We start from the raw sequence: 27,986 nt of genomic DNA, 5'->3' as shown, positions 1-27,986 counted from the left end.
GAGTAAAACACTTTTACAGTTAACATTATCATTTAGACAGTAAGTAAAGTTTTATTGATTTGGAAATCAAATTTTCTATATAATAATTTAAAATCTAATTACATTTCATGTGAAAAGATTCATTTCCAAGCATTCTGATATTGAAATAAAAAATAATACATTTTAAAACGACTACAAGAATCTTGTGAATTATATTCGGAGTTCCAATATTGAAAACATTTCTTCCTCTGAACACTAAACATGATTCTGATGATTCATGATATTTTAACATACAGAAAATGATAACCTTTTGCCGGCACATACAAACAAATAAAATTGCTAAAAACAAATAAAATCTTCCCAAGAGTTTGTTCTGCAAACAAATCTACTAGTGTTACCCGTGGCAGTCCAAAGGATCAATGGCACTGTTCAGTGATGAATTTGCCTGCATTTCAATATTTAGATGTTTTGTAAAAACACCAAAGATTCTGTAGAATAAAAGAAATCACAAACAGAAAAATCTGACTTCATCTGTCAGTCCTGGATATAAACTGTGTGTGCGTGTGTGACCTGAACATTCAGACCCATTTCTTTAAAAAAGCTGTGAACTACATGACACAATATTTGAGGGATCAGAGATAAACATCAATTGCTCTCAACCAGTAAATGAATAAAACATATTCATATATTTCTGCAGTTGTAAAAGCACCACAGACAAACAAACATTTGCACTCGTTTTTGATTTGCTGTATTGACCGTATGCAAAGTGAAGAGGGCTGAAGTTGTGCGCGCACGCAAAGAAATTTCTTTCTATTGACTTGCAGAGTCAAAAACTTTTATTGTCGGAAAAAAAAACAACAAAAGAAAGATCCAACAAATCTGTTAAAAAAAGAAAGTGTGCCTGATGAACAACAGAAAGTGAAACATTCAGCCTTTCCGCTCAACGGAGCCATCTGATCAGAAATCTCATGTTGTTTTATTGTCTCTGCCTTGGACAGGAGCGATGACGCAAGATCGATGAGTAATTATGAAGACTTCACTTCACTTCAATGTCTCATAAAAACATAGTAACACTGATGAATAACTGGACTGATTTAAAACGCGGAGGTCTGTGTCTCTTCAACATGAAACAAGTGCAGTTTATCTTCAACAAAGTCCTTCATCAGCACGAAAACTTGTCTTAGTAAATCCATTGGTGGGGACGCAGACAGAAACATTGAGATCCAGAACGAGCAGAAGGTTCTTTCGTGACAGATTCGTGTCAGCCGTGAGAGGAGAATATGGGCCGACTGATGGTACTGTTGGTGGTCATGGCCGTCAGCTCCCACCTGATGAACAGAAAACATGTTTATGCTTCATGAGATAAATGTACTAAACACATGATGTTGCCTCTCTGTAGGAGGGGTGAATGCGTGTTGGTGCAGTAGGAGGCTCTGATTCATTAAGATAAGAGCTCACTTGACCATTTGTATCTATTTGTTACTATTAGATTGTCAATCTCCTCCCAGCTCTTGCATTCATACCTAAACATCACAATAAAGTAGAATAAAGGTTTCCACAAACACACACACACACACACACACACACACACACACACACACACACACACACACAGAGATGTTGGTGTTTGGACTTCATTAATTTCACTAATTGGCTGAATTAATCATCTTTACTGATTCTGTGCAGAATTAAGACGGCTTGAGAATGATCTGACCTCTCTCTCTCTTGTGTGTGTGTGTGTGTGTGTGTCTGTGTAACCTGATCTGTAAAGCTGCAAATGAGGGTCAAGGGTTGATGGTCAGATTGTTGTATGTGTCTCTGGTTTCACACTCACTCACTGAGAGCTGTGTGGTTGTGTGTGTGTGTGTGTGTGTGTGTGTGTGTGTAGGTTACGCTATGATGATGAGGGCTACAGTTTTGAAAATTTCCTCACAAAATGTCCTATGTGTGTTTGTGTGTGTGGGGGGGAACAGACAGAGTTTACCATAGTAAAAAATAAAGCAGAAAATGTTAAGTATTGTTATTTGCACTTCATGTTTTTGTCTTTCTTGTTTTGTAAATATCATATGCTCCAATAGGGGTAAACAATGTAAATAATTTTTAAATATGAACCATAACTTTTTCTTTCTGACGCTGGGCAGGACAGTGGTGGATTATGGGATTGAGGTGCCGACGAGACTTAAATCTGTTCGCTCGTGCAGGTGCATCCCAGCACTCATACTGCTGCACCACAGCTCCGACTCTTTCTGTGTGCTCTCATTCAACATCACATTAAGTAAATCTCACCTGATGTCATGTGGAAGTCCAGTCTGCTCCAAGCTGTACTGAATCACTGCTAGTTTGCATAAAGTCTTTAAATTAGGACCTTAAAAACAAATCGACACAAAGTCACTCAGTATGTTTTATAATCGAGCTTCAGTCTGTGAAGGTGTAAAGAAACATCAAAAGACTTCAGAGGACACAAATAACACCGAGATTATTCCCTTATTCAAATGTATTGAAAATATTACAATTCCAAATCAAAGCATTAACAAAACGTATCAAGTCTGTCTTGTTCTTTTAAAGGGAAGCAAAGAAAATTGAAACATAAATCTGTTCAAAAGTAGCACTTTGCACAAAACTGCTTTACATCTTGACTCGTCAAATCGAGTCAACCAAATTCTGGCACATAGAAAGAGATATTTCCACAGTTACTGTCAATCTTTATGTCTTGCTTCATAAACGGCATTTTTAATGTCACCTCACAAGTTCTCAATGGGGTAGAGTTCAGGGGATTGAGCTGGTCACTCCGTAACCTCAATCCAACACGGTAGTATGAAGAATATTTCAATAACAAGTTTAATTGTATTTATTACAGTTTACTGTGGCTTGAATTCAGTACCCGGGGGTCACCTGAGGTTAACCACAAGACCCCAAAAGAACAATTTTCAAAAATGCTACTCCATATAAATGTGATTTACTGCTTTGCTTCTTACAAACAGTTTCGCTTTAATCAGACGTCTTCTGACTCTCACAGTACGTACAGATCATCTTTGATCTTTCTAGAGGTGATGAAACACTGAATCTTTGGCATCCTGACTATTCATCCATCTGTTTTAACAGTAGTTGCTTGTTTTCTTCCACGCGTTTCAGGTTTTTGTTGCCATTGTAAAGCACTGATTTTAGCATGAGCACATTTTTAGCTGAGCATCCTAAACTTTAAGGATTATTAGGAACACCATACTAATTAGGGATGCTCCGATCAGGATTTTTGCAGCCGATACCGATTTGTGATCTTCGTGATCGGCCGATATCGATTCCAATACCGTTTTTTTTAAAGCTGATATGCAAGCACTTTGATGACTGTAACTGTTAAAAATTTTGTAGATAAAGGCTTTGTCCACACAAAGCCGGTGTATTCCCTATCCGATCATTTTTTTCCTCGTTCTAAAAAAATAGGGATGTGCATCGATGCATCGTGCTCCCATTAAAAAGACCTGTCTGAAATCGATTCTGAATCGTAAGGCTCCGATTCAGTGTTTCATGCACAGCTTGTGCGTGTACTACGGCTCCGGGATCAGTAGGAAGTCCTTATCAATCTAAAATCACTACAAGTTTGACTCGTTTATAACTTGCATTTAAAAAAGCAACACTCGTCAAACACAATCATTTAAAATATTCTTTATTATCATGAAAATACCTGAAACAATCTGAAGAACAGCGATATAAATATTCCTTTAGACATTTCCTGGAATAGTGTTTGGTATACTACTTCTTCTGTGGCACAAATGGTGTTTCTAAGCGAGAGCGCCCCCTGGCTTTTGGATGTGCCTGCATTTCACCGTAATTCATTCAAATTCATTCATTGAAAAAACGCGCATTTGCCCGATTAACTGTCACAACCCTATAAAAAAATAATCGGTAAACACGGCGTTGTCTCAAGAAATATCTGCGCACACACGAAACCACTGAAACCGACTGAAAGTGGTGTAGTATATATTCCAGACCAGTATGGGGCGCTGTAATTCTGCCACAGATATACACTATACACGGAGAAGAAGACTTGCGCATAACCTTGCGCGCTGTATACGAACGGAGAAGAAGAAGTAATGGCGAACGCAACACCTTCAAGAGCAAAGTCTTTCTCCTGGTTGTCTTCCGCGGTGGATCTAAGAGCATGTGGCGTATGGTGTTGTCCATTATCGCTTGTTGCTCACCACAATTGCATAGAAGCAACAGATTTTGCTTTAATAAAGCTAGTAGGCTTTAGTAGCTTCTGTAGCACGAACACAATCATGTAGTCCTCCATTATTGTTGTTGCTGTTACGTGTGACGCTGCCGACACGTGATGTGATGACGTTTTCGTTTCACAAAATATACGGATTGGCTGTACACACGAAACCGCAAGGGTGTCGATTTCAGATTTATCCACTTTAGGACCCGGTTTCAAAAAATAGCGGATTCAGTCTCCCAAAACGCCGGATCCGTGTGGATGAAACGCCAATAAGATAAAAAATGTATACGTATACAGTGATATGCATCTCCGTGTGGACAGCCCCAAAGTAACACCACAGATGTTGCCTTTGTTATATTACTTGCAGAAATTAGGTATATTAATGTTTTAATAGAGACTCAAATATATAAGTACAACAAATATTTCTTCTGCAAAGAGATATTTAATATCTCTTTAAAAAGGTTTGTCTCCTAAAAGTAATGAAAATAAAACACTTAACAGTCTTTACTGTATGAATTAAATATACACGCATTCGTATGAAGTATAACAGTTATTTAGTGAAGAGCAGAGAGTGGATTTATTGAGAGATGAATTAGGATACTTCAGCTTTAAGTCCTGAGAGAGAGAGATCGCTCTGTTCTCGTGCACTGATGACAGGCTGCTGTGTGTGGGCGTGCGGCGGCTGAACGCAGAGCAGCTGTGAGGAAAATGAAAGTTTAAACGCTCAAAACTTTAAAACGCATGCAAATAATACAAATAAATAAAAAAAATTAAAATGTCTCTAATTGCAGCCGCATTCAGGATCCTTTTGATGACAAAAGTAAACAGAAAGATTGGTTTATAAGATCGGCAGATTTAGCGAGCACCGATCGAGTCGTTTAAAGCCATTATAATGGGGGCCATTTTAGTACAGTGAACTCATTGTCATGTTCAAGAAACCAATTTGAAATGATTTAAGCTTTGTGACATGGTGCATTATCCTGCTGGAAGTAGCCATCAGAGGATGATTACATGGTGGTCATAAAGGGATGGACATGGTCAGAAACAATGCTCAGGTAGGCCGTGGCATTTAAATGATGCCCAATTGGCACTAAGGGGCCTAAAGTGTGCCAAGAAATCATCCCCACACCATTACATTAATGAGAAATTGGACAGGTGTTCCTAATAATCCTTTAGGTGAGTGTATTCTGCCCTCTTGAATCAACTTTTTAATTAAATAACGTTGTTGCTCTGAGCAATTAATAGAAGGCTTATTTTACTTAGAAATTCAGCAGCATATATATTGTACGACAAACATTTGCTTCCAATCTTTCTTAATAAAGGACAAAAGGAGCTGTTTTTTCACAATGCTATTATTTTCATCACGCCACTTTCAATAAATGAGTCTATAATTCAGAAAAAGTTCTATGGATATCATTACCAATTGCTCTATTGTTATTCTATTACACTGATACATCTGTAAGCAGAAATATTACTACTACTAATAACAGATTATTAATGCACACTTATAGAAATATGAAACGCTAATCCTAAGAAGCGTAGGCCTCCAGCACGTAGGAAAGAAAGCCTTACATGATCTTCTGTCGCAGATGGGCCGGCATCTGCTAGTAAATGTGATGCCAACGGTTTACTTCATTTCCCTGCCCTATTTTTCACCCGTTGAGCTGCTCTGACGACCTACAATCATATCACAAGGAAGTGCTTTATTTGGTGCCTGGCACCTAACGCCGGATGCCCGATTAAGACTCGCAAACCGAGAGAGACAGAGAGAGAGACAGAGAGAGAGAGAAAAAACAGCATCAAATCATCTTCTGATTTTACTGCTTATTTACCTGTTTAAACATTTATTTCTGATTGGTTTTAAAGAAGTAGCTCCAGGTCTTTTGAGAGCGATACGACTGTCTGATTATGTCAATGTGACTCAATTCAATCCTAATTTACAGGTTAGGGTTAGCACTTTTCACAAAGAGCATTGGTGCAAACTAAGCAGCTTTACATTGTAAAACTGAAAATAAAACACCGCAAAAATAATCTGTATCAAAAGTTCTAGGAGGGCAGTCATGGCAGAAAAGGTGTATTTTGATGTTGCCCCGTGAGCAGCCAGAAGTGACTGTGACCCGGACATAAAAGAAAAATTGTGAAGAGAAAACCTCATAGTACAGCAAGTAGGTAATCTCTGACAGATAAGGTATTTATAATCAATTAACCAAGCAGTGGCGGCTGTTCAATAGGGGGCGCTGGGGAGCCACCTCCAAATTTGGCCAGAGAAGAAAGCTACTTTAACATGTTACCAAAAAGTTAAATATATAGTGCAAATTGAACCAAAATAAGTAAGTTAGTCATGTTATTGTTTATTTAAAAAAATTAAAACTGAGTTTGTTGTGTGTGTGTGTCATCATGTTTGTGTGTCTGGGGTGCACCCAAACGAGTGTGTATGCAGGTCAGTAAAAAGGGTAAAAACATGTGACCTGAGGCTGAGCTCTAATTGGCTGGTTTCGGATCTGCCCTGGGGCGCAGGACTGTGCGCCCCAAACCCTCTCACTCATGTTGTAAGTGAAACAATATTGTTTTTTATGTCTTTAACCTCATGTGATTGGACCGTTCTCAGAGTCTCATAACTGCGTTGCAGATTGCCATATAACTGCTAACTACAGTACTGATCAGTGAAAGCAAATGAAATACCTTGAGATGAAAGAAAATATGATTTTTTGCTTACAAAATTACCCTTTACAAAGCATTCAGTTGAAGAATAAATTAAGGATTAAGGGGCTTGAAACAGATTGAGCAGCAAGAAATAATCATGGTTGAGTTTACACTGTGTGCTTTTCCAGGACTTATGGCAAACGGAGTTGGCTAACGTTAGCTGTATGCCACAGTATGTATGTCATCTTGATATTTATTATTTTCCCTGTTTGCTGTTTCAAAGTCTGCGTGATAGAGCGCATTTGAGCTGCCTCTGCGTGGACATGATGCTCAGATCGGGTTAACCGAAGTGTAGTGGAAGAGCGCCAGAGTCTGCATTAATCTGCCTGCGTTTATTACACAAGACGGCTTCAGATACAGTTTCATGAGTTTAATTCAAATCAGATTTTTACACATTTTTTGCTATTTTAATCACAAACGTATTTTGATCATATTTGCCTGTTCAGCACAAAGTTCATGTGTTTTATTGCCTCAGCTGTCTATCAATGCGAGATCATTAATTCATCCTGCTTCATGTAATATTAAACATGTAAAATGATGCACGGTCTCTGTTCATCTTTTCCCTTTACAAATTAATAAACAAACAAACAAACATATTTTAACTTGTAAACTCATCTTGTAAGTTTATGATTAGAATGAACATGTGAACAAAAACAATTATTATCATTAAAACATGAAATGACGGATATTAAATGACGGCAGAATTTTTACAAATGATAAAGTCTAATACAACCTCTGGTGTGCGTGTGTGTGAATGGTTACCTTGATTATTTCATTACTAATAAATCCCACATTTTACTGCATAATTTATACACAAATTCACAGATTCATAGTACATTTATTTCATACTTTAACAGTTGACATCAACTGTTACATTTTCAGCATTTTTGCGAAGCATTATGATATTCATCACCTGATAAACGGCTATTTAAAGTCCTGCATTACTACAGTAAAAGTTTGATTTTAAGTTTGTTTGCGCCCCCCCAAAAAATTTTTTTTAGCAACAGCCGCCATTGTAACCAAGCTGTAAAATATTTATTCTATTGACTTTTAAAGTCAGACAGACAGACAGACATAGACTCTTACCATTTTAGCATTACTTTATAAACACAATATTATTTAACTTTGTTACTTCTTTCTATTTTCACTGAATGCAACTGTTCAGCTACTTTATGTCATGTCATGTAATAAAGCTTTAAAATGTAAAGAATAAAGTGAACTCACTGAAGTCCAGAATGTACAGGTCTGAATGATCCATGAGGTTAAATTCATCGCCCATCCCCTGTTCTGGACACGGGCTGTCAAACACACAATCAGACGCGTCAGACAATCCCATAATGCCTCTTTAGTCTCACACAGGAAATGAGGATATAAACTTCCTGTCAATTAAAGTCATGCACTAAAGTACTTAAACACTATGAATGAGACTCATACAGCGTATTAATAATCAGATGTTTTACAGTACTCTCATGACGCCGCTTTAACTTCTCCAACAAACTCAACGAGCAGCTCAGATCAGAGCACCATGTACAAGTACATGTAGATTATTAGATAAACAGAGACAACATCTCATGTTTCAATACACCTAAATGAGCAAAGCTTTAAAACACACACGCACGAGCGCGCACAGGTTATCAGGGCACAGGACACACAGTAGAGGAGCAGGAAACAGACCTGATCGTGAGCTGAATCTCTCACAAACATCTGTTTCCTGCAGACAACACCTGCACTTAAACAAAGTCACGTGACTCAAAACTTCTTATTTATGCTTTTAGACAGATAAAGGTTGCAAACATCATTACTACAAACACCAGCGGCCAGCGGCTTCACTAATGTCCATTCGCTCGTTCTTGTGACTCGATCCGCCAGTATCGCCCTATGACTTCTCCTCTCGAGTGCAGGATGTTGTTCGGACTTTATGTTTCTAATCTTTCTTAAACAAACGGGTTGCTGGTTTAAAGTGAATCAGAGAGGTTTGGGGTCCCGGGGGGCCAGCTGTGGAACTCATTACATCCCCCGACCCCCGCCAGGAGGTCACCCGCCCCGGATTATGCCGAGACCTTTATCAGACCTGCGGTCCGTTACATTAACGTACGCGCTCTCCTATTTATTTACTTTCATCGGCCTCTGCATTGGTCAGAGTTAATGAATCGTGCCCTATGAACCCGCTGGACACTCACAGCAAAGTGGCAGGTTTTAAGAAAATAAATACAAATAACACAAAGTGCAAATAAAATCATTTCAGACGTGTATTAGAGTGCTGGTAAAGACATGAATGTGCAAATAAAGTTTTAATGTTACGGAATTCACAAGTTTTAGACTTGATGACTATTTCACTTTTTTAGGTTTAAATAAATTCAGTATTTTAATGGATCTCAAAGTTCCAGTAGCTGAATGATCAAAGTTAACTGAGCATGAGCGCTGGCCTGTGGCTCTTATCATCCTCTCATACAACAAAAACAGCAAGCAACAAACAGACAGGCAGACACACAGAAAGAGACAGAAAGACAGACAGACGGAAAGAGAGACAGAGAGAGAGAGACAAACAGACAGACAGACAGAGAGAGAGAGAGAGAGAGAGAGAGAGAGAGAGAGAGAGAGAGAAAGACGCAGACAGACAGACACACACACACACACACACACACACACACACACACACAGAAGGAGACAGAAAGACAGACAGACGGAAAGAGAGACAGACAAACAAACAGACAGACAGACAGACAGACAGAGAAAGATGCAGACAGACAGACAGAGAGATGCACACACAGAAAGAGAAAGAAAGACTTACAGACAGACAGACAGAGAGACAGAGAAAGACGCAGACAGACAGACGCACACACAGAAAGAGACAGACAGACAGACAGACAGAGAGACAGCACGCTGGGTTCTGCAGATCACATGGTGTGAAAGTGTCGTGTGGGTTTACAAGCTGCCTGCTGTTTGATGGCTGATTTTTGTTACATGATCAGGTGAGTATCACTGAGGACGTTCCTCCCTTTCACACCGACACACTGTAACAGTCATCAATACACACAAACACACACAATTACACACTTTGAAGCGATGGGAGTCGCCCCCCGACCCTATGAAAACACACTTGCTGTTGGACGTAACACCACTGGGAACGTTCACTGAATTCCTCTAAAGGCTTTCTGGCACACATCACCTCATTAGCTTGAGTGTCACCTTCTTAAAAGGTCAGTAATGAAGAAGTGAACGATCCCTCATGAAGCTGTCTGGGAAACAGACCCCCCCCCCCCCCACACACACACACACAATCACACACACACACTTCATCTATTTGTCACGCAAATCTAACAGAGAGAAGACAACACACAACTCTCCGACTCTCTAACTTCCTTCACATACACAGATTGGAAGAGCCGTGGTTTCCTCTTCCTCTTTCCTGATGAGCCGGGATGGCGAGAGCTCAGGAACTCATTGTGCTATATGACTTCCTGTGAAAAAGCTTATCTGCTGAGTACAGATGGAATATCGTACCTTAATCGATGATCAAATGCTAATGGAAACAGTAATGGACTCTAACATTGTTCATTCCCGTTTCTATCTGAGATTCTCCGTTGCTGAAATCCTTAATTTACCTCATCTCAATCTCAGGGCTTAAACCCTTCACGTTAGCTATCAGAGACCCCTGAGGTCTGAGAGTGGGATTTAACAGCAGTTTTGGGTAAGTTAAGACGCAGGTAGACTAGATCTAGATTCTAGTAACGTCTGTCTGGCTTGAGAGAAAGACAGCGGGCATTTAGATTAGAGAGAGACAGTGGGCATTAAGACTTAAGATTTCGGCAAAAACTCAGAGCTGCAGATAATGCTGCAAACCGGGCGGATAGAGATTGGGTTTAAATTTAGACGACAACAGAGACAGAGCTAAATATCAGCTGGACCATTTAGCCCGTGTAAAAACAAAAATCACTAAAAATTATCACGGCAGAAACATTGTTATCTCCTTACTTTAACAAGGGCTATAGAAAAACTATCAATGTTTAGGGACCTCAGAGGTGACTGGCTTTTGTACCCAACACAGTCTCTGACCGATGCACTCGAAACATTTCCAAAAGCAAAAAAGACTAAAGACTTCACTAGCTGGAAGATTTAAATATAGCGTTTCAATGATGTGTGCTAGTAGGGATTTGGTTTTACAATTTCAATTCTCAATTTATTTTATAAAGCACAATTAAAAACAACTACAAAAGTGCTTTATCAGCTTTATCAGGTTTATTAAAACGGTGCATAATGAACATCAAAATTTAATGACAGAGTTTCCCTCCCTGTTTGACAACACGTGAGCTGGTTAAGAAGATTATATTTCTCCTCAGTCTAGATTTCTGTCAGACCTTCAATTGCAAAGGAGAGTCATATCAGACCAGACGCTATTGTCTCCTCCTGTATCCCACTGGGAAAAACTACCATTTTATTACCAAAACTTAATATAGCACCCAACACTATGTGCTTGTGCTTCTGTAGATGCAAAATGAGATCTCGCTTAAAGAGAGCTAATGAGACCAGAGAGAGATCGTCTCAAGATTTTATCAACTTTGTTTTGTCTAACCAATCAAGTTTTAGTCTGAAATTCTGCTTGATTTGCTGGATCCATCGGCAAACACACACTGCAGGAGGCAAACCTCACTACAGAGACAGACTTGGATAGCAAAAAAAGAAAAGAACAAACTTATACAAACTGCACACTTAACAACTTTTAATTACAACTTTTGAATTTGTTTCAGTAAATGGTGAAATGAACATGAACTGAGAATAATAAGTGATGTTCATTGCTACTTCATTTCCCCTGATGCATTAACAAATGTTAACAAATAATCACACATAATTAATAATGGCATTTGTTGTCAATCAGTCTGATTAGTTGTTTAACCCCCTGCAGCAGAGCAGCATCTTCAGCCGACAAACGGTGTAAAGAGTTAAAAACAAACTCCTTATACAAAATCTGCACTGGAAAATCTGCTTGGAGGAACTTTTAAAGTCGCTGCACAGCACGATTGATGCAGAAGTTAATAAGTAAAAGTTGAAAACATTTATTTCTCTCAATAGTTGTCTACTCTAGTGGTGAAAGGACAAGGCTATGTATAAATCATTTATTTATTTAATTTGCCATTTGTTTAAAATAATTTTATTCTTTTTCTTATTTGTAAAGATATTTCTATTTTAAATATGCAGCATGTTGTCTAAGAAACACAATAAATACAAACGTTTTCATTTATAGTGGTCTAAAATCACATTTTGTAAAAAAAAAAAACAACTGAGAGAATCAAATCATATCATGAGTGAATAGTTACATTCCTAGTAGGGATGGGATGATTACAGGTTTCACGATTAACCACGATAAAATGTCCTGACGGTTAGGATTATCATTTAAAATTTAATTATTATTACAACTGGCGTTTGATTACCGTGATTTTAAAAACTCGCAGTAAATCCTGTCCAGCCAGAATCAGTTTGACGCGGGCACGCACATGCAACATAGTTTTTTACAGAAGACGACATTTAAGGGATAATGTATTGTATTCATTCACTGTAAACTTATTAGACAGATTTATTTTTTATTTTTTCCCACAGAAATAATTTCAGGGACATGAAATATTAAATTGTGATTTTCAAAAATAAAACTTGTTCAAATGTTTTCAGTGTGTGTATCAGCTCTTATGAACATTTCCATATCATTTTAAGAAAACCATGATAATATTGATAACTTTGGTCACTATAATCATGATATGAAATTTTCATCCCATCCCATCCCATCCCTAGGCAAAAGCATAAATGTGAATGAAAATAACCAAAACATTGAAGCAAACAGACAAAAAATATCTCCATAGTCTTGATGCTCAGATAGATCAGAAATAAACACACACACACACACACACACACACACACACACACACACACACACACACAGAAAACTGTATTGTATTGTACCTTAAATTTTCAAGAAACATCATTCTGTTTGATATATAAGCTTGTTTCCTCGTGGGGACCTCAAAATGTCCCCACAAGGCCAAAAATATACTGGTATTCCTATCTTTGTGGGGACAATTGGTCCACCTTGGGTGTGCATTATTTTCCAATAATTCAACGGCCTATCATCAGTTATTCCTTACATACATTAACACCTTACAACAGATAAAGAAAATTTCTAATTCGCTAATTCCTCTACAACAAACAAACACAACAGAGGCAGTTCATCCCAGAGTCATCCAATCCAAGCTGTCGTCCCACACATGGGATATCCCAGCATGCCAATCTGTTACATTGCTGTTTACATCCTGTCCACATCCCAAATCTCTGATTTAGCGGTGCAGAGATGAAACGGCTCGGCCCGACACACCCTATTATGAAAAATGACATCAGCTGGGGCGGCGCTGTGATCTCAATGCGTAATGCTACTGACATACATCAGACAGTAAAACACACATAATGAAGTGTTTGTCAGAGAAAGGGAATATACGTCACCACAAACAACAACAATTTCACCTAACGTTCCCTATATGAGAACAGTTTCCAGTCTGTATCTGTATGAGTTGGAATACAAAAACAGTGAAGCTCATAGACATTGTCAGTATCAAACATGTGGAATAATCCATGTCCCATAGCATATCATGCATCATAGAGATTATATCGCTTACATCTACTCATCTGACAGACACTTTGTTTCAAAGCGACTTGGAGTGCATTCGAGGTACGTTCGACTATGCGGGTACGTGTGAAAAAGGATACTTGGGCCTCAACATTGAAACTCCTAAATCAACACTTATGATGCAAAAAGTAACTTTGCAAGGCTTTGCGTTCTAAGGATATACTTGGGTCTCATCGTGACAATCATTTCTGGAAAAAAATCATAATCATTTTAGGCAAAATGGATTTGAAGCATACATTTAGAATGAGAAAGTGATTCGGAATGAAGAAAACAATAAAGATTGAATCTATAGCCTATATATCATTAAACTGAAAGTACTGCATCATCTGACGAGCAAGACACTGAGGCAGGCACGTGCACAGATACGGCTCAACCTGTGCAGAACACATAACCTTTTAGTCCAAAGGGCCCTTTTTTTGGAGGGGTTTTATTAGATTTTTTTCTTTAATAAATCAATGCTATTGGAAACCCTTTGTGTCTGTCTGTCTGTCTGTCTGTCTTTCTTACAAATATATTTATCAAATAAAAGGTATAAAAAAAACTTGTGACAAAATCTTTTTGTATCCGCTCAAACTGTCAAGTCAAATGTTAATTTTTACATACAAACCTTACAAAGCACTATACTAATGTTTATCTTGAGACAAAACAATGGCACTTATATATGTTAAAATATGAAATTAAAGCAGCTCAAACATGCATTTTAGTCTGGGACTAGGATAAGCCCTGTACAGGAAACCACCCCTATATGTAATAATATAAAACAATTATATCTATAGTAAAACATCCCCAAAATAGCCCCTGTAACCATTTCTTAGACTCACCTTACTATTTATTAAAATACAACAGCCAATGGTCTCCAGTCTCCAGCAGTATATCTTTCAATATGTTTATATTTTGTTTTAGACGTTTATAAAAATAAAAAGTGATGGAGTTTGGCTGTAGTATAATACATACTAGATATAAATTTTATAAGATGGTGAGCATTCATTATTATAGGTTTAACCATCCTTTGTGATTCCTTCTGCAGAGCTGCGCATTGCTTGCGGTCTTAAAATCAAATTTTGGTGAGTTTGTGCCATCAAGCGCTCGTTAAGCTTATGTCTGAGAAAAAAATCTATATGAGTGTAAAGATAAAGTTCTTATACGATTTTACTCTACAACCCACCGCCTTTAGCTATTAATGGTGAATAGTAAACATGTTTGTTTATTGCTATCTGGTACATATTGTTATTTTAATTGTGTTGTTTGTGAAACTGAAGACCCTTGTTTACATGGTATACAGGCGTAAGGTATGTGTTTTATTGTAGTCGTAGAATGCACAGCCTTGTGTTTTGCCATTTGTTGTAATATTGAACTTGATCTATTTCAAATGGGTTTTAGACTGTTTCTCACTTAATAAAAAGTGTGCCTTCAAATGAAAATTAAATTCTTTCCTGCTGCTAGGACATATGTGCATAACATTTTCCTTTCTTGTACACCTGTGTCACCTAAGACGGTCTTTAATGTGTCCCAAAACCAATCAGCAATCAGACATCCAAACCAGTTTACCATCAGGTTTCCTGACTGGAGAAGTGTAAATGGTTTGTAGTGGGATCTTCTCTTTTCATGTGCATGGGCCGAGGTCATTGAATGATTTCAGTAGTATGGTTAGTGATGTTGCTCTGTTAGCTGTGAGACCGTGTGAGCTGGTTATCCAGCTGTGTGTGTTTGTGTCGAATAGGAGGGGACGTGGGGTTCTAGGGGCTCATAAATCAAACCAGTGGCTGAATTTCACGCCTCTCTTTAGCTCAGCACGCTTGTTTGCTCTTCTGTAAGTGCTGTTGAACGGCCCTCCTTGGGTCTGTGCTAGGGGTTGCCCATAAACCAGTATATATGATAAATCGATAGAACTGGTAGAGACAAATTTCTATCCAGGTTAGGGTTAGCACGTCGTTGTGCGCATGGTCACGAAAACGTAATGTTTTTTTACCAGTATTGAAAGGAACACGCCCAGATTTTGGGAATTTATCTTATTCACCGTATCCCCCAAAGTTAGATAAGTCCATACAAACCTTTCTCATATCTGTGCGTGCTGTAACTCTGTCTGATGCAGCCCCCGCTAGCTTAGCTTAGCACAAAGACTGGAAGCGAATGGCTTCAGCTAGCAAACTGCTTCAAATAAGTGACAAAAATAACGCAAACATTTTCCTATTTATGTGTTGTAATTTATATAATCACACCGTGTACAAATAACAAGGTGATATGAGACACAGTCATCTTTTAACAGTATACATACTGGGAACTAGTTACTCAACCCAAGTAGCAGTGCTTCGCCTTCTGAGAATATAGTTCCCTGTATGTGTAATGTTAAAAGATGGCTGTGTCTCATATGACCCCTTGTTATTTGTACACGGTGACTATACAAATCACAACATTTAAATAGGAAAATGTTTGTGTTTTTTTTCACTTATAGGTAGCAGTATGCTAGCTGGAGCCATTCACTTCCAGTCTTTGTGCTAAGCTAAGCTAGCGGGGGCTGCGTCAGACAGAGTTACAGCACGCACAGAGATGAGAAAGTTATGTACGGACTTATCTAACTCTGGGGAAACGGTGAATAAACAAAATTCCCAAAATGTGGGCGTGTTCCTTTAAGCACTGCAGTTTTAAAACAATTGATTTTTAGCCATCAAAACACAAACAACAGTCCTATATGCTCGCGCTGTTTCTGTGTGAGAGGAGTCATGCATCCGATGCTTATTAAGCTTGCGAGCAGTTTTGTCGCTCTATTTTCCTTAAATACAAATATGCCTCAAAATTCCCGTCTTTGCAAGTATCCTTATAAACACGACCATTTAGGGCTTAAGAGAAGTGAACAGCTGAAAGAGAAAACGCATGTGTAACAGTAGATTTCTACCTTTAATAAGGTATATAATGTACATCATTATTTCATCACTGACTGTTAATCATCAGTGAGCTTGAATTCTTTTGTTTTTGTCTTCTTCTATGCTTGTATAAGTTTTTTGTAAGAATTATGAAAATTCTATGGCATTAAATATTTTAATAACATAAAAACCTTATTAAAAGATAAAAACCCTACCGTGATACATATCGTTATCATGAAATAAAATGAATGAATCCTATCGTGAAGTAAAATTTTGGTCATATCGCCCACCCCTAGTCTCCCATAATCCCTTCTGTAGACAAATATAAATATTAGAAATGCGATTTTTATAGGGGGCAAAAAATGTTAAAGGAAAAGCAATCCAGCACACACACACACACACAATATGTTTCAAATCCTACTTTACTTTGTCTCATTTCTGAGAAATTTGTCTTGGACATCATAACACAGACAGTGCAAAAATATATAACCTAACAAAAATATACAATGGATAGATAGGGTTAAGTACCCGATTACAAAATACACAATTATTCACAGATTAAAATCAAGTTACCGCATACACAATCTCTAAAATGTGACTCAAAAATCTTCATCTCATGATGCTCCTCATGAAGACGAGAGTGTGCAGAGGTTTCTATTCTCAACAGAATCCTCATCCTGGTTACAATCCGTTTAACCTCCTTCCCTATGGTAGACGATACAGGGCACTGTATGCCAAGACCAGTCGCTATAAAGTCAGCTTCTATCCCCAAGCAGTCACTTTGTTGAATACTCAGGAACTGCGTCCACCCTTACACCGATCATAGCCCATATTATTACTCTGTTCATCTACCTCATGCAACTCCTATTGTATATTGTATATTAAATGCACTTTCTACATATTAACATTGCATGAACTTGCACTGATCTATTAAGACAATACTGTTGATAATATTGCACTATACCCCCTTCTGCACCTTGTTTTTCAACTGTATTGTCATACTACATACAGCAGTATTCCATTTTAGCATACATTTCCTAAACTGTGTTTATATGTCAAGTGTGTGTCGCAGTGAATGAGGGTCGTAATTTGAGAGCCTGTTGTACCAAGTCAAATTCCTAGTTTGTTTTTGCAAACATGGCCGATAAAGTTGAATCTGAATTCCCATCCTTATATTTGTGTTGGTTAGGGTTTGAATTGACTTTGCTAATGTCCTACTGAATAATACTGTCAACAGGAGCATCCGAACATTTGAATGGTAACGTAAGGGCCCAGCAGGACACCTGTAACATTAGACAGCCTCTCACAGTTCGACACCACCGCCGCCTGATGACGCACCGCAAGAACGGTGATTATGGGATAGCACCATGGTTTCCCACACACCTCCAGGGTCCTGAAGACAGCGCTCTCTGGAGCGTTGAGAAGTTTATTGTGCTTCACTAAAGCCATAAATTTACGCTCAACAAATTCCTTCAGTTTAAGTAAATATCATAAACGCTGGAGTAATATCACTGAGGTGTCTGCTCAGCATCAGCTCGCTCTGGACACTATAAATCTGACGACTGTTTCCTGCGAGCGAAGAATACACAAGCGACGTGTCGGCAGTCTGATTCACGATGCTCACCGTGAGCATCACTCATGTGACCCTGCTGCAAATAAACAACATTAGCTGCCGCGTTGTTTCGCGTGTTTACGTTTGCGATAATCATTAACAGCGGTGACACTCATCTGAGCTCATCTCAACTTTACATTTTCACGCAACATAAATCCAAATGCAAACAGTGCATTTTACACATAATACAAACACACGACTGATAGATAGATAAATAAATAAATAAATAAAGAGCGTGCGTGACATTATAACGACACTGTGATAAACATCAGAGGTAGAAAAAGACAAACAACTCAATTCCACTGATTTCACGCTCGTCTACATGAAACGCTCTTCAAATAAAAGGCGTGAATGAATGAATCTGTTCTGAGGTCAGAGGTCAGCTTTTACTCACATCACCACACGAGGCGAAAGTCTCGACCCTTGCATTTCCAACCTCGCATCACGTGCAGAAATTCACACTAATGTTCATGTACAGACTGAACTGAACCCATGATGAGACAAAACAATTCGACTAACAATAAACCACTGCACAAAACTCCTCATCTTCGCATCTGCTCGGGTTTGAACGAGGCTATGAGCCATCCATTCTTCGAATAACTCGGGAAATCCTGCTCATACCCCACAGCATCAGGTAAATGAAGGATATTCGTCTTACACTCGCTCTCCAACATTAACCTGCTTAAGTGCTCAGACACACAAACAAACCTTGAGTGTCAGGATTCATGCTGTGCAACTGTTATGATTAAATCTATATACAGTACTTTCTTATTCGACAAACATTCTGTCTATTGCAATCAGTGATACCTTACAGGAAACTAAACATATTTAAAGATTGATAGTCATATGTTTAAACAAACAAATAAAAAACAATAAATGGTTAACTTTTAAAAGTCGTTCCAATGAAGCAATTTTATTTTGGCTCTATAGTGGGCGATCGGAGCGATCACGTGGTCACATTTACTGATCGTATAAACTCATGACAGTAGTAAGCAGCTACTTCACTTCAGCACAATGAGCAAACTAAAAGTGCATTCATGTGAGAGACTTGTGGTACGGTCAACTGGCTGAGTGGCCGTCTGATTACGAGCAGCGGTTATCTGCCGCTGTGGACCACACCGGCGCAGACTGACGCTTAATCCAGCTGAGCCGCTGGACGATTAAAACCCAGCAGGGCGTCCGCGATAAGAGCCCCCGCCCCACCTCATTACATTGCTGGCAGGGTATCAGAGCAATCACGGGAGTCTGGAGTCTGCCCCGTATCACCTGGATGTAGCTCAATACTAATGGGCTTCATTTGGAGAATCAATCCTAAGGTACACTTCAGTGAGACGGGCAGCTCAGACGGACTCACATTTATTTGCCCTGGAAAACTACAGAGTGGATTTAACTACGGTTAGCAGCGTTAAAGACGCATAAAAGTATGACTCTCTTATCAATAGCTTCAAGCACTGACAAACAGCAAAAAACTACAACTGCAAATGTGCAGAAGATTATGAATTAAAAAAAATTTGGCACAGATCCGTAGCCATCGGTAGTTATCTATTCTTACACAGTTCTAGGAAAGGTGGCAAAAAAGTTGTTCTTGAACGTACGATCGGCCACAACCCCATCAGACAATGAACTTGAATGAATCTGTAAAAACACTCAAATAATTCACTCAAACGTGACAAGCAAGACACGTTATGATCAGACGCATAGCGTGACGATACAAACTGAAACAAGTGTTCATCTGAGGTCTTTCAATACACTGCGTCAGCAAATATCAGGACTGTCTGACTCGTTGACGCTTAGTAAATTCAGCGTACATTTTTTCAAAGAACAATCAGAGTTTACCTGGTTCCTCCGAACAGGATGATGCGATCTCCGACCATACAGCAGCACTGTCGTCTTCTGGGACAAGGACCTTTACCTTTCGGCTCTACCTTCTTCCAGGAGAATGCCTCTGAAACACAAGCCATGATATCATTGGGCAAGAGATGAATATTATTGTGCACTGACTTATCTGATGCATGAACTCATTTGCCTCCAGTTTGAACTCTCAGATGTTATTAGATTATGACACTTTGGCATGGAATTCACATACAGGGTCACAAATGATCTAGAGTAATGGTTACTAAAACAGGAACATAAAAAATATGACGACAACAAAAAAATCAATACAATAATCACCTGGATTAAACTTCCAAAGGTCATTGAAATGCCGGTCCAGACGAGCATTATAGCCACCGAATATGTACAGTTCACCGTTGTAAGCAACTATCATAAAGAAACAAACAAAATTGGACAGAGAATCAGTTCTGTGATTGTGTTTATATATATATCTCACAGCCCTGTTGAATGCTTTATTCTGATTGGTTGAGAAATGTTTCACGGGTGTTGATTATTTTTCTGTAAAACGCACACATGACCTAGCAAATGTGTTAAAGGGATAGTTCACCCAAAAATGAAAATAATGTCATTTATGACTTACCCACATGTGGTCCAAACTCATAAGACCTCAGAACAGTTTAAGATGTTTTATATTTAGTCCGAGAGCTTGTTGACCTTTTATTGAAAATCTAAGTACAGTATACTGTCCATGTCCAGAAAGGTAATAAATATATCATCAAAGTAGTCCATGTGACATCAGTGGGTCAGTTCAAAAAATACATTTAGTTTATTCAGCATTGTCTTCTCTTCACCGTCTGTTGTGCAGCACATGCGCAAGACTAAAGTCACGTGACTGCAGTGACGCGGATTAGGGCTGTCACTTTTTATTCGATATTCGAATATGCATTCGAACATGACGTGAAATATCCGTATTCGAACTATAAATAAACCATCCGGTTTTTAAAATGCCACGTAGCGCATTTTTTACAGGAACACCTCGTAATAGGAAGGAGGCTGAGAGTGAGACCGACGACGGCAACTATGCGCAAGAGAGGGAATCAAATGGGACCAAAATGAACCTCATGTGCATGTCAAGATAGAATTATAGTTTGTATAACAAACACGCTCAAGCGCGGGATATGTTTGCTTGTCAATGATGAGCATTAAATCCGCAGAATTCCGCGGAGTTTAATTCTGCCGAAATCTGCGGGCGTGAATTCCGTTTGCGTCTGCCTATATACTCCTGCTGCTATTTAAGTTGTCACGTTATTGTTTGTAACTGTTCTGAATCATTTTTTTAATATATATAAGCTTGTTATTCATAATAACAATAAGTTGATAACCTTCTATTTCAAACATTAAGTAAAAAAGTAATCCAGACAACCCTGTTTATGACTGTCACTGTTAATCATTTTGTGATTGAATCTCCATTACGGTGGGTTTTTGATGCGCGTGGGGGGGGGGCGCCTAGATATTCGAATATATTCGGATACATTGCATGATATTCGAAATCCGTTCGAATTTGATTTTTCTCAAAAGTGACAGCCCTAACGCGGATGACGTGTTATTCTCAGACATGTTTGTGAAGGTTTTTTTTTTCAAACTTACAGCGTGTGTCTCCCTCAGACAGTAAACAAAGCCCAGGCACACACACACACAAATCATTTTTGGGTAAACTATCCCTTAAAAATAACCACCAGATCAATGTCTGTGCTCTAAGAGGAACAATTGACTCCGGTCCTTCGATTTGAAAATAATGCACACCCGTGCTGTAACTACTCTTCGTGTCGCATTACCAATTTGGGTGTGCATTATTATGCAATAATTCAAAATTCAATTATTCCTTACATAAAGTATAAATCAGTAACCGATACTGGCAATAAAATGCTGTTTCAGCTCTAAATGACACCTATCACAGGACTGTATATAAGATTATAACCCATATGCTGTTGTTAATCTTTGCGCGTGTCAGTGATGTAAATGAAAATGTGTTGTTTATTTCATAAACGAGTAGTTTTCTGTGTATTGTGGTTAAGAAGCCGTGTGTGCTCTCTTACAGGCTGAGTGGCTTCTCCGGCCCTCGGGCAGCAGCTGGGCCGATGCCGTGTTGAGCCAGCAATTGGTCTCTGTATCAAAAATTTTGATTTTATTGCAATAGATCTCATTGTTAGAGTGGAAAGGACCAAATCGATCCGCTCTGCCCCCAAACACAAACATCTTGCTGCCGATAACAGTAGCTGAGTGGAAATCTCTCCATCGAGCCGGTGTACCCTACAGAGAGGAACATACAGCAGATGAATTACTTTACCGCATGTTTCACAAGGATTTAAATCTTAAGACTTATTGTCACAGAGACCAAAGAGCTTCAAGTAAAAGTAAAACGGGTCTGGCTGATGATGATACACCTAAAGATATTTTGATTTCTTATATTCAATACATCTCTCCAGGTATTATATAGGTCAGAGTGTGTGTGTGTGTGTGTGTGTGTGTGTGTGTGTGTGTGTGTGTGTGCGTGTGCGTGTGTGTGTGTATCCCTGCAAACACAGTCACACGACTGATAAAGCTCAATTGCTCCCTCTAGGGAGTGCCAACCTAAAACACAAACTGTGACTCGAGAACCAGAGATCTGGATTGGTTTATAGTTTTTGCTAAATTTGGGTTGGTACTGAAATCATTATATCAGATAACTCTCATGTGCTTTTTTCAGAGTGCGAGCTTTTAAACTCAGGAAATAGGTATAGGGTCCCCCTGTGTAAATATAATAGGTTTAAGTGCTCACTGGTTCCTATTTCATTTGATCTTATAAATAAACAGCAATGTAGGTGAGACTAGTCATACTTTCCCATTATGAATGTTAAATGATTGAATGTTATTTAGGATCATGATATAATATTATATTGATATTTGTGATTGAATGTTACTTAGGATCATGATACGATATTATTTTGCACTAATTGTTTTTAAGGAACGGTGGAATGCAAATTTGCACAGCTACTTGTTTTATGTACTTTTATGTATTTTTTATCTGTTTTTATCTTTGTATTTGTGTTGTATCTTTGTCTTAATTTGTCCTGTAGCAATTCCCTTATCTCCAAACCAAATTTCTCCCTAGGGAGACAAATAAAGATACTTTGACTTTTGAAATGTATCATCAGGAAAGAGATCAAATGGAAAACTTAAACAGCTACTGTTGTATACCAAAAACATCACTATACAAACATAAGCATTTTAAATCATAATCTAACCAGTGCTTGAAGTAGGGAAAAAAAGATCCAGTACTTGTGAACCATTGACATAGAAATTAGAGATAAAAAAAGTACAAAAACTCGTATTGAGAAATCGTAACATTTATCAGTGCCATTGTTTTGTCTCAAGATGCACACTGCTATTGTTTTGTTTGTTTATAAAACCTACTTAAAATGTCCCAAAATAACTAAGGCATAGTCCTCGGAGAGGCACAGTAACGGTAACATGTAAGCAGTGTCAAAAAGCAAGAAAAAGTGCAGGTACGCTAAAGATAAATATAGAAGTGCCGGTACTGCGTACTGGTGAGTACCGGCCCACTTCAAGCAATGAATCTAACTACAGAAATTCCAGTTATGGGAATAATTCAAGTGACACCAAAGTTGCAGATAGTATGATAACATCAGAGATGTGTTAAAAAAAAAAAGATTGTTTAACCTAACAAACAGCAGTCTCACACTGAACTCTTGTAAAATTTGAGATGTTGACATCACACACAGTCTCTTACATATATGCATTTGGCCGACACTTTAATCCAAAGTGACTTACAGTGCATTACAATGTGTGATTCTGTAAATCAAACTCACCCTGGCGTTCACAAGAGACCAGCACATATTCGTGGTGTCCAGCTTATGAATGTCATTGGAGAAGCAATCAGCCTGAGAACACAAACGTCACGACAATCAGTTAAGTACATTAATGGTTTGTTAACTAATAGCCTGTAGCCTTTCAAAAGCAATAAAATATGAAGTTTGCTTAATGTGACGTTACACACACCAGCTGCTCGTATCCGCCAAAGATGTACATGGCTTTTCCTAAGACGCAGGCCGAGTGCCCGTCTCTGGCACCTGGAACTGTTCCAGAAATCTTGGGTGTGAACCATTTGTGGCTATCTGAGAAATGCCAAATGTTTATTAACACAGTGATTGCGCATTAAAAAACAAAACCTGACAACGCTGATAACAGTGATAATGAACAAACATTGTCTCATTAGAAAACAAAACCTACATACTAATCAATTTAATTAAAGAAGTAATTGTAGTCAGATATGAAAACAAAGTATTACAATTTTAAATGTGAGCCTAGTAAACCCCAGAATAATTTTTTTGTCTCTTGTATTGCTCCACACACATAAAACCTTCATTCATCTTCAGAATACAAGATAAGATATTGACGCATATGCATGAGTTGACATGCGATACCACATTGTCATGTCATAAACACATAAAAGTCAATGCGGGAGGTGTGATTTCACTGCCAAAAAAGCACATTAGCACATCGCAGCAACGGACCAAAGTGCTTAATGACCCCTCTAAGCATTAATTATGTCTATGTGCACGACACAGAACCACAGAAGAGAAGAACATGTGGGAAAAAGTGGGTCTTGTTTTTTTTGTGCACACAAAAAGTACTGCACTGCAGGCACATGGAGCGTTTTAACATTGTCTTTACTGCCTGTCTAGACCTTGATCGTATGAGTTGCATTCTGTCATTTGGGGGACTGAAGGCTGATTTCATCAAAAACATCTTAATTTGCAGTCTAAAGAAAAATGAAGGTCTTACGGGTTGGAAACCACATAATGGTGAAAATTTAAAGACAAAACTAATGGTCTAATGGTAATCCTTTAAGCGTTTGGTCTCATATTCTGATGTCTCAGATTTAGATGTCTGGAGCTTCGAAGGACACTTACTGACATCGAAGGCATACAGCACGTTACACGCCCCCTCCGTGTCATTACGACCACCCCATATGTAGACGGTATCATCCACCAGGACCGCAGTGTGCCCGTAGCGCATGTAAGGCACTTCCCGAGCATGCTCTCTGCCTCCGGTCCTTACAGGCGGCAGTTTCGTCCAGCGCAGAGACACTGTCAAAGTATGACACAGAGTATTATGGTACTGCATACTACAAACAAACACTGTCAAAAGCTATACATTGACAAACATCAGCAAACTATCACATGATCGTACCATGCTGCATAGTTAATAATGTCTTCTGGTTTATTCATCACACTAGACTGGAAGGTCAACAGAGTTAGCAAACTAAACACAGCTTAAGCCTAACCTGAAAGATTCAACCATGGCTAACATAAAAATGTTCAAGATCTCTCTCTCTATCAGAAAAATGACTTTTCAATTCTGTTGTGAATGAAGACTTGTACTCGAGCACGAGTCAGACAGAAAGATGAAGATCAGCAGATGAAGTGATGAGCAGAGTTTATTGAACAATCTTAGTTGTGTTCTCCATGCTCACTTTATCCGATTCAGCCGGTGTTATTATTTCAGCTCAGACCGTGGAAAAATACTGCATCACAGAAATTAGACGTTTTTAAAAACCTTGAGATGGAGACCACAGGAAACCCATATCTACTTGTGAAGACAATACAGCACCCAACATATAAGTAAATATAAATAATTATACCATGGGCTGAGGAATGCTTATATGTGGTATAAGAGGAATAATTGACTCCAATCCTTTGAATTATTGGAAAATAATGCACACCCGTGGTGTACCTCCGCTTTGCGTCGTGCCGCATTACCACCTTGGGTGTGCATTATTATCCAATAATTCAATGGGCCATTGTCAATGATTTCTTACATATATTACTGATGAACTAAATATGCAAAATTAGCAAAGAATAATATGGATAGGAAAATAAGAAATGAAGTCTGTATTCTCCATTCAGAATTTCATCATCTCCTAGATCGGCCATTCCCAAACTGTGGTCCGTGAGGGTACTGCAGGTGGTCCGTGTAAAGGCAAAATGAAATATAAAATAATACCTTTTTTAAAGAAAAATATATTTTTTTAAAGAATATGTTTTAAGAATCTGTTGTACTGATGTGATGACCAGTTATAGTTTTAGTGCTAGTAAACCTATTTAGAGGTGCAGATAAATTCAGGACATATTTTATTATGAGTATTATAAGGTGGTCTGGGAAAATTCTTGATTACAAATAGTGGTCCACACACACAAAAAGTTTGAAAACCCCTGTCCTAGATAACCCACACACACACACACACACACACACACGCTTATCCTAAAATCTCTCTCACCTGTGTTAAAGACGTGAACATCTATCTGTCTCAAGGTCTCATAATCTTCGCCCGAGCAATATCCTCCGAAAGAGTAGACCTTGTGCCCGACCGCCACTGCGGCATGATTGACCCTCCGTGGCCCGCCCTCCAGGTGCACCGTCCAGCGTAACATCACACGCTCGACCACCTCCTCAAACCATCACGCCTGCCACCATCGACATCACAGAGGCATCAAACCTCGATGATCCAATCCTAAAGACACAGATCCCAGATCTGTTAGTAGGCTCTCATGTAATACAGATGGGCTGATGTTGGTCGCACACACACGACTTGTGGATAATCAGACAAACTTCATTAAGCTGACTTTATAAATACAAACTTGAATTATTAATAAAAGTGTCTCATTTAGATGTGTGTGAGAGTGCACAATATTAGAGCTTTACTAGAGTATAAATATAAAATCAAATCTCTTTGGAGACTCAAGAGGAATGTGCCCGAATATATTTAGAGGAACACAACAGCCTGGCAATCATCACTGTCTCACATTGCACATCATGGGTTGTGTTTTAAACCTACAGTAGTCTGTCGTCTATCTAGACTGCATTCTGACGTAACAGCACTCACAGAAACTACCGACTGACTCTAGACAGACCGAACAAAGTCTAAAACAAAGTCATTTCATCTATTATGATTTATCTCGAAATAAACACAGATGTAGAGATTGCTTAAAAGTAACTTAAAAACTAAACTAGCGCCCTGAAAGCTCTCGACCATTTGTAACTTACACACAGAGTCTAACTACTGAACAGATTTTATATCCAACAGACAGATTTCCATGTCATGTAAAAACTTTCATCAGACCTGGAAATCACATTTGTAACTGATATTTAAAGGTTTTCCAATTAGAACGGTGATGTAAAACAGATAAATCATGCATGTTAAAATAACAAGCTGTCAACACAACCCTAACCAGCGGAATAATCCGACTCTACCAACTTGCATATTCAGATTAATAATAATCATCATTTATCTCTTTTTCATGTCGACATTTATTATTAGCCGCTCAAGCTAGCCAGGCCTAAATCAAGCTACACAACATTAGACAGCCAACATTTACAGAACACATATTGTTAAATATCCTGCTAACTATTACAGACAATCAACGGAGAAATTAAAGTATTTAAATAAAGCTTTTAACTCAAAAAGTGAGGTTAGTAATGAGTGTTTATGTTTGACAGAAAATCACTCTCACCTTGTTGTGCTGTGTGCTAATGCTAAAGAAGAGCAGCTCGATCTGGCGCCCTCTGTCGATTCAGCAACTTCAGAACACACAGACAAATCATACATGACATTACTGTATATCACACACATAACATTATATCACACACGACATTACTGTATATCACCTATAACATTATATCACACACGACATTACTGTATATCACCTATAATATTATATCATACATGACATGACTGTATATATCATACATGACTTAAACTGTACATTTGTATTGCCAAAGCATTTGCAGCTTGGCTGTGTACAAATAGTGTAAAAAAGAAAAAAGTACCTAAAATCTTATCATCATAATGCTGCATTCCAAACAACTTGGATTAAGGACAATTCTCCCCCTTTAAACAAATAACGTCTGGATTAAGTAACATTAAAAGTATTTAGCAACTTTAAATGCTGATGTATGTGTTTGATAGCATCAAAACATTTAAAGTATTTAGTAAAAGAGTTCAGAAATATCTTATAATATCTTATATATATTTTTAGATTTCTTCCAGCTGTT

General features: G+C 38.4%; 1 protein-coding gene across 2 annotated transcripts; it reads right to left on the bottom strand.

The window, feature by feature from the left end:
• Positions 1-25: 25 nt before the first annotated feature.
• klhdc3 (kelch domain containing 3) lies at positions 26-27,513 on the bottom strand. Of its 2 annotated transcripts, XM_065295987.1 has the most exons (11): positions 27,446-27,513; positions 26,212-26,445; positions 24,845-25,021; positions 23,931-24,046; positions 23,741-23,812; positions 21,968-22,181; positions 20,211-20,297; positions 19,875-19,983; positions 8,120-8,193; positions 2,266-2,344; positions 26-1,307 (listed from the first exon to the last, which is right to left on the bottom strand). In XM_065295987.1, exons 2-11 carry the CDS (start codon positions 26,363-26,365, stop codon positions 1,241-1,243), a joined length of 1,149 nt encoding a protein of 382 aa, XP_065152059.1. In that variant the 5' UTR covers positions 26,366-26,445; positions 27,446-27,513; the 3' UTR covers positions 26-1,240. The 2 variants fall into 2 exon arrangements, 1 of the variants encoding a protein (XP_065152059.1); XR_010546943.2 differs by lacking the exon at positions 8,120-8,193 and having other exon boundaries at positions 1,271-1,307.
• Between the last annotated feature and the right edge of the window lie 473 nt (positions 27,514-27,986).

This window comes from Paramisgurnus dabryanus, chromosome 20 (genome assembly GCF_030506205.2).
Source record: "Paramisgurnus dabryanus chromosome 20, PD_genome_1.1, whole genome shotgun sequence".
NCBI lineage: Eukaryota > Metazoa > Chordata > Actinopteri > Cypriniformes > Cobitidae > Paramisgurnus > Paramisgurnus dabryanus.
The sequence above is the reverse complement of the archived record's forward strand: the minus strand, read 5'-3'. Positions and strand labels throughout refer to the sequence as shown.

What these genes read in the sequence shown, in the direction of transcription:
- klhdc3 (XM_065295987.1), bottom strand. Translation starts at nt 26,365, where the DNA reads ATGTTACGCTGGACGGTGCACCTGGAGGGCGGGCCACGGAGGGTCAAT. An exon ending in TGTTCACGTCTTTAACACAG is followed by an intron (nt 25,022 to 26,211) that starts GTGAGAGAGATT and finishes ATACTTTGACAG; the next exon opens with TGTCTCTGCGCTGGACGAAA. An exon ending in CCTTTGGAAGTTTAATCCAG is followed by an intron (nt 19,984 to 20,210) that starts GTGATTATTGTA and finishes CTTGTGTTTCAG; the next exon opens with AGGCATTCTCCTGGAAGAAG.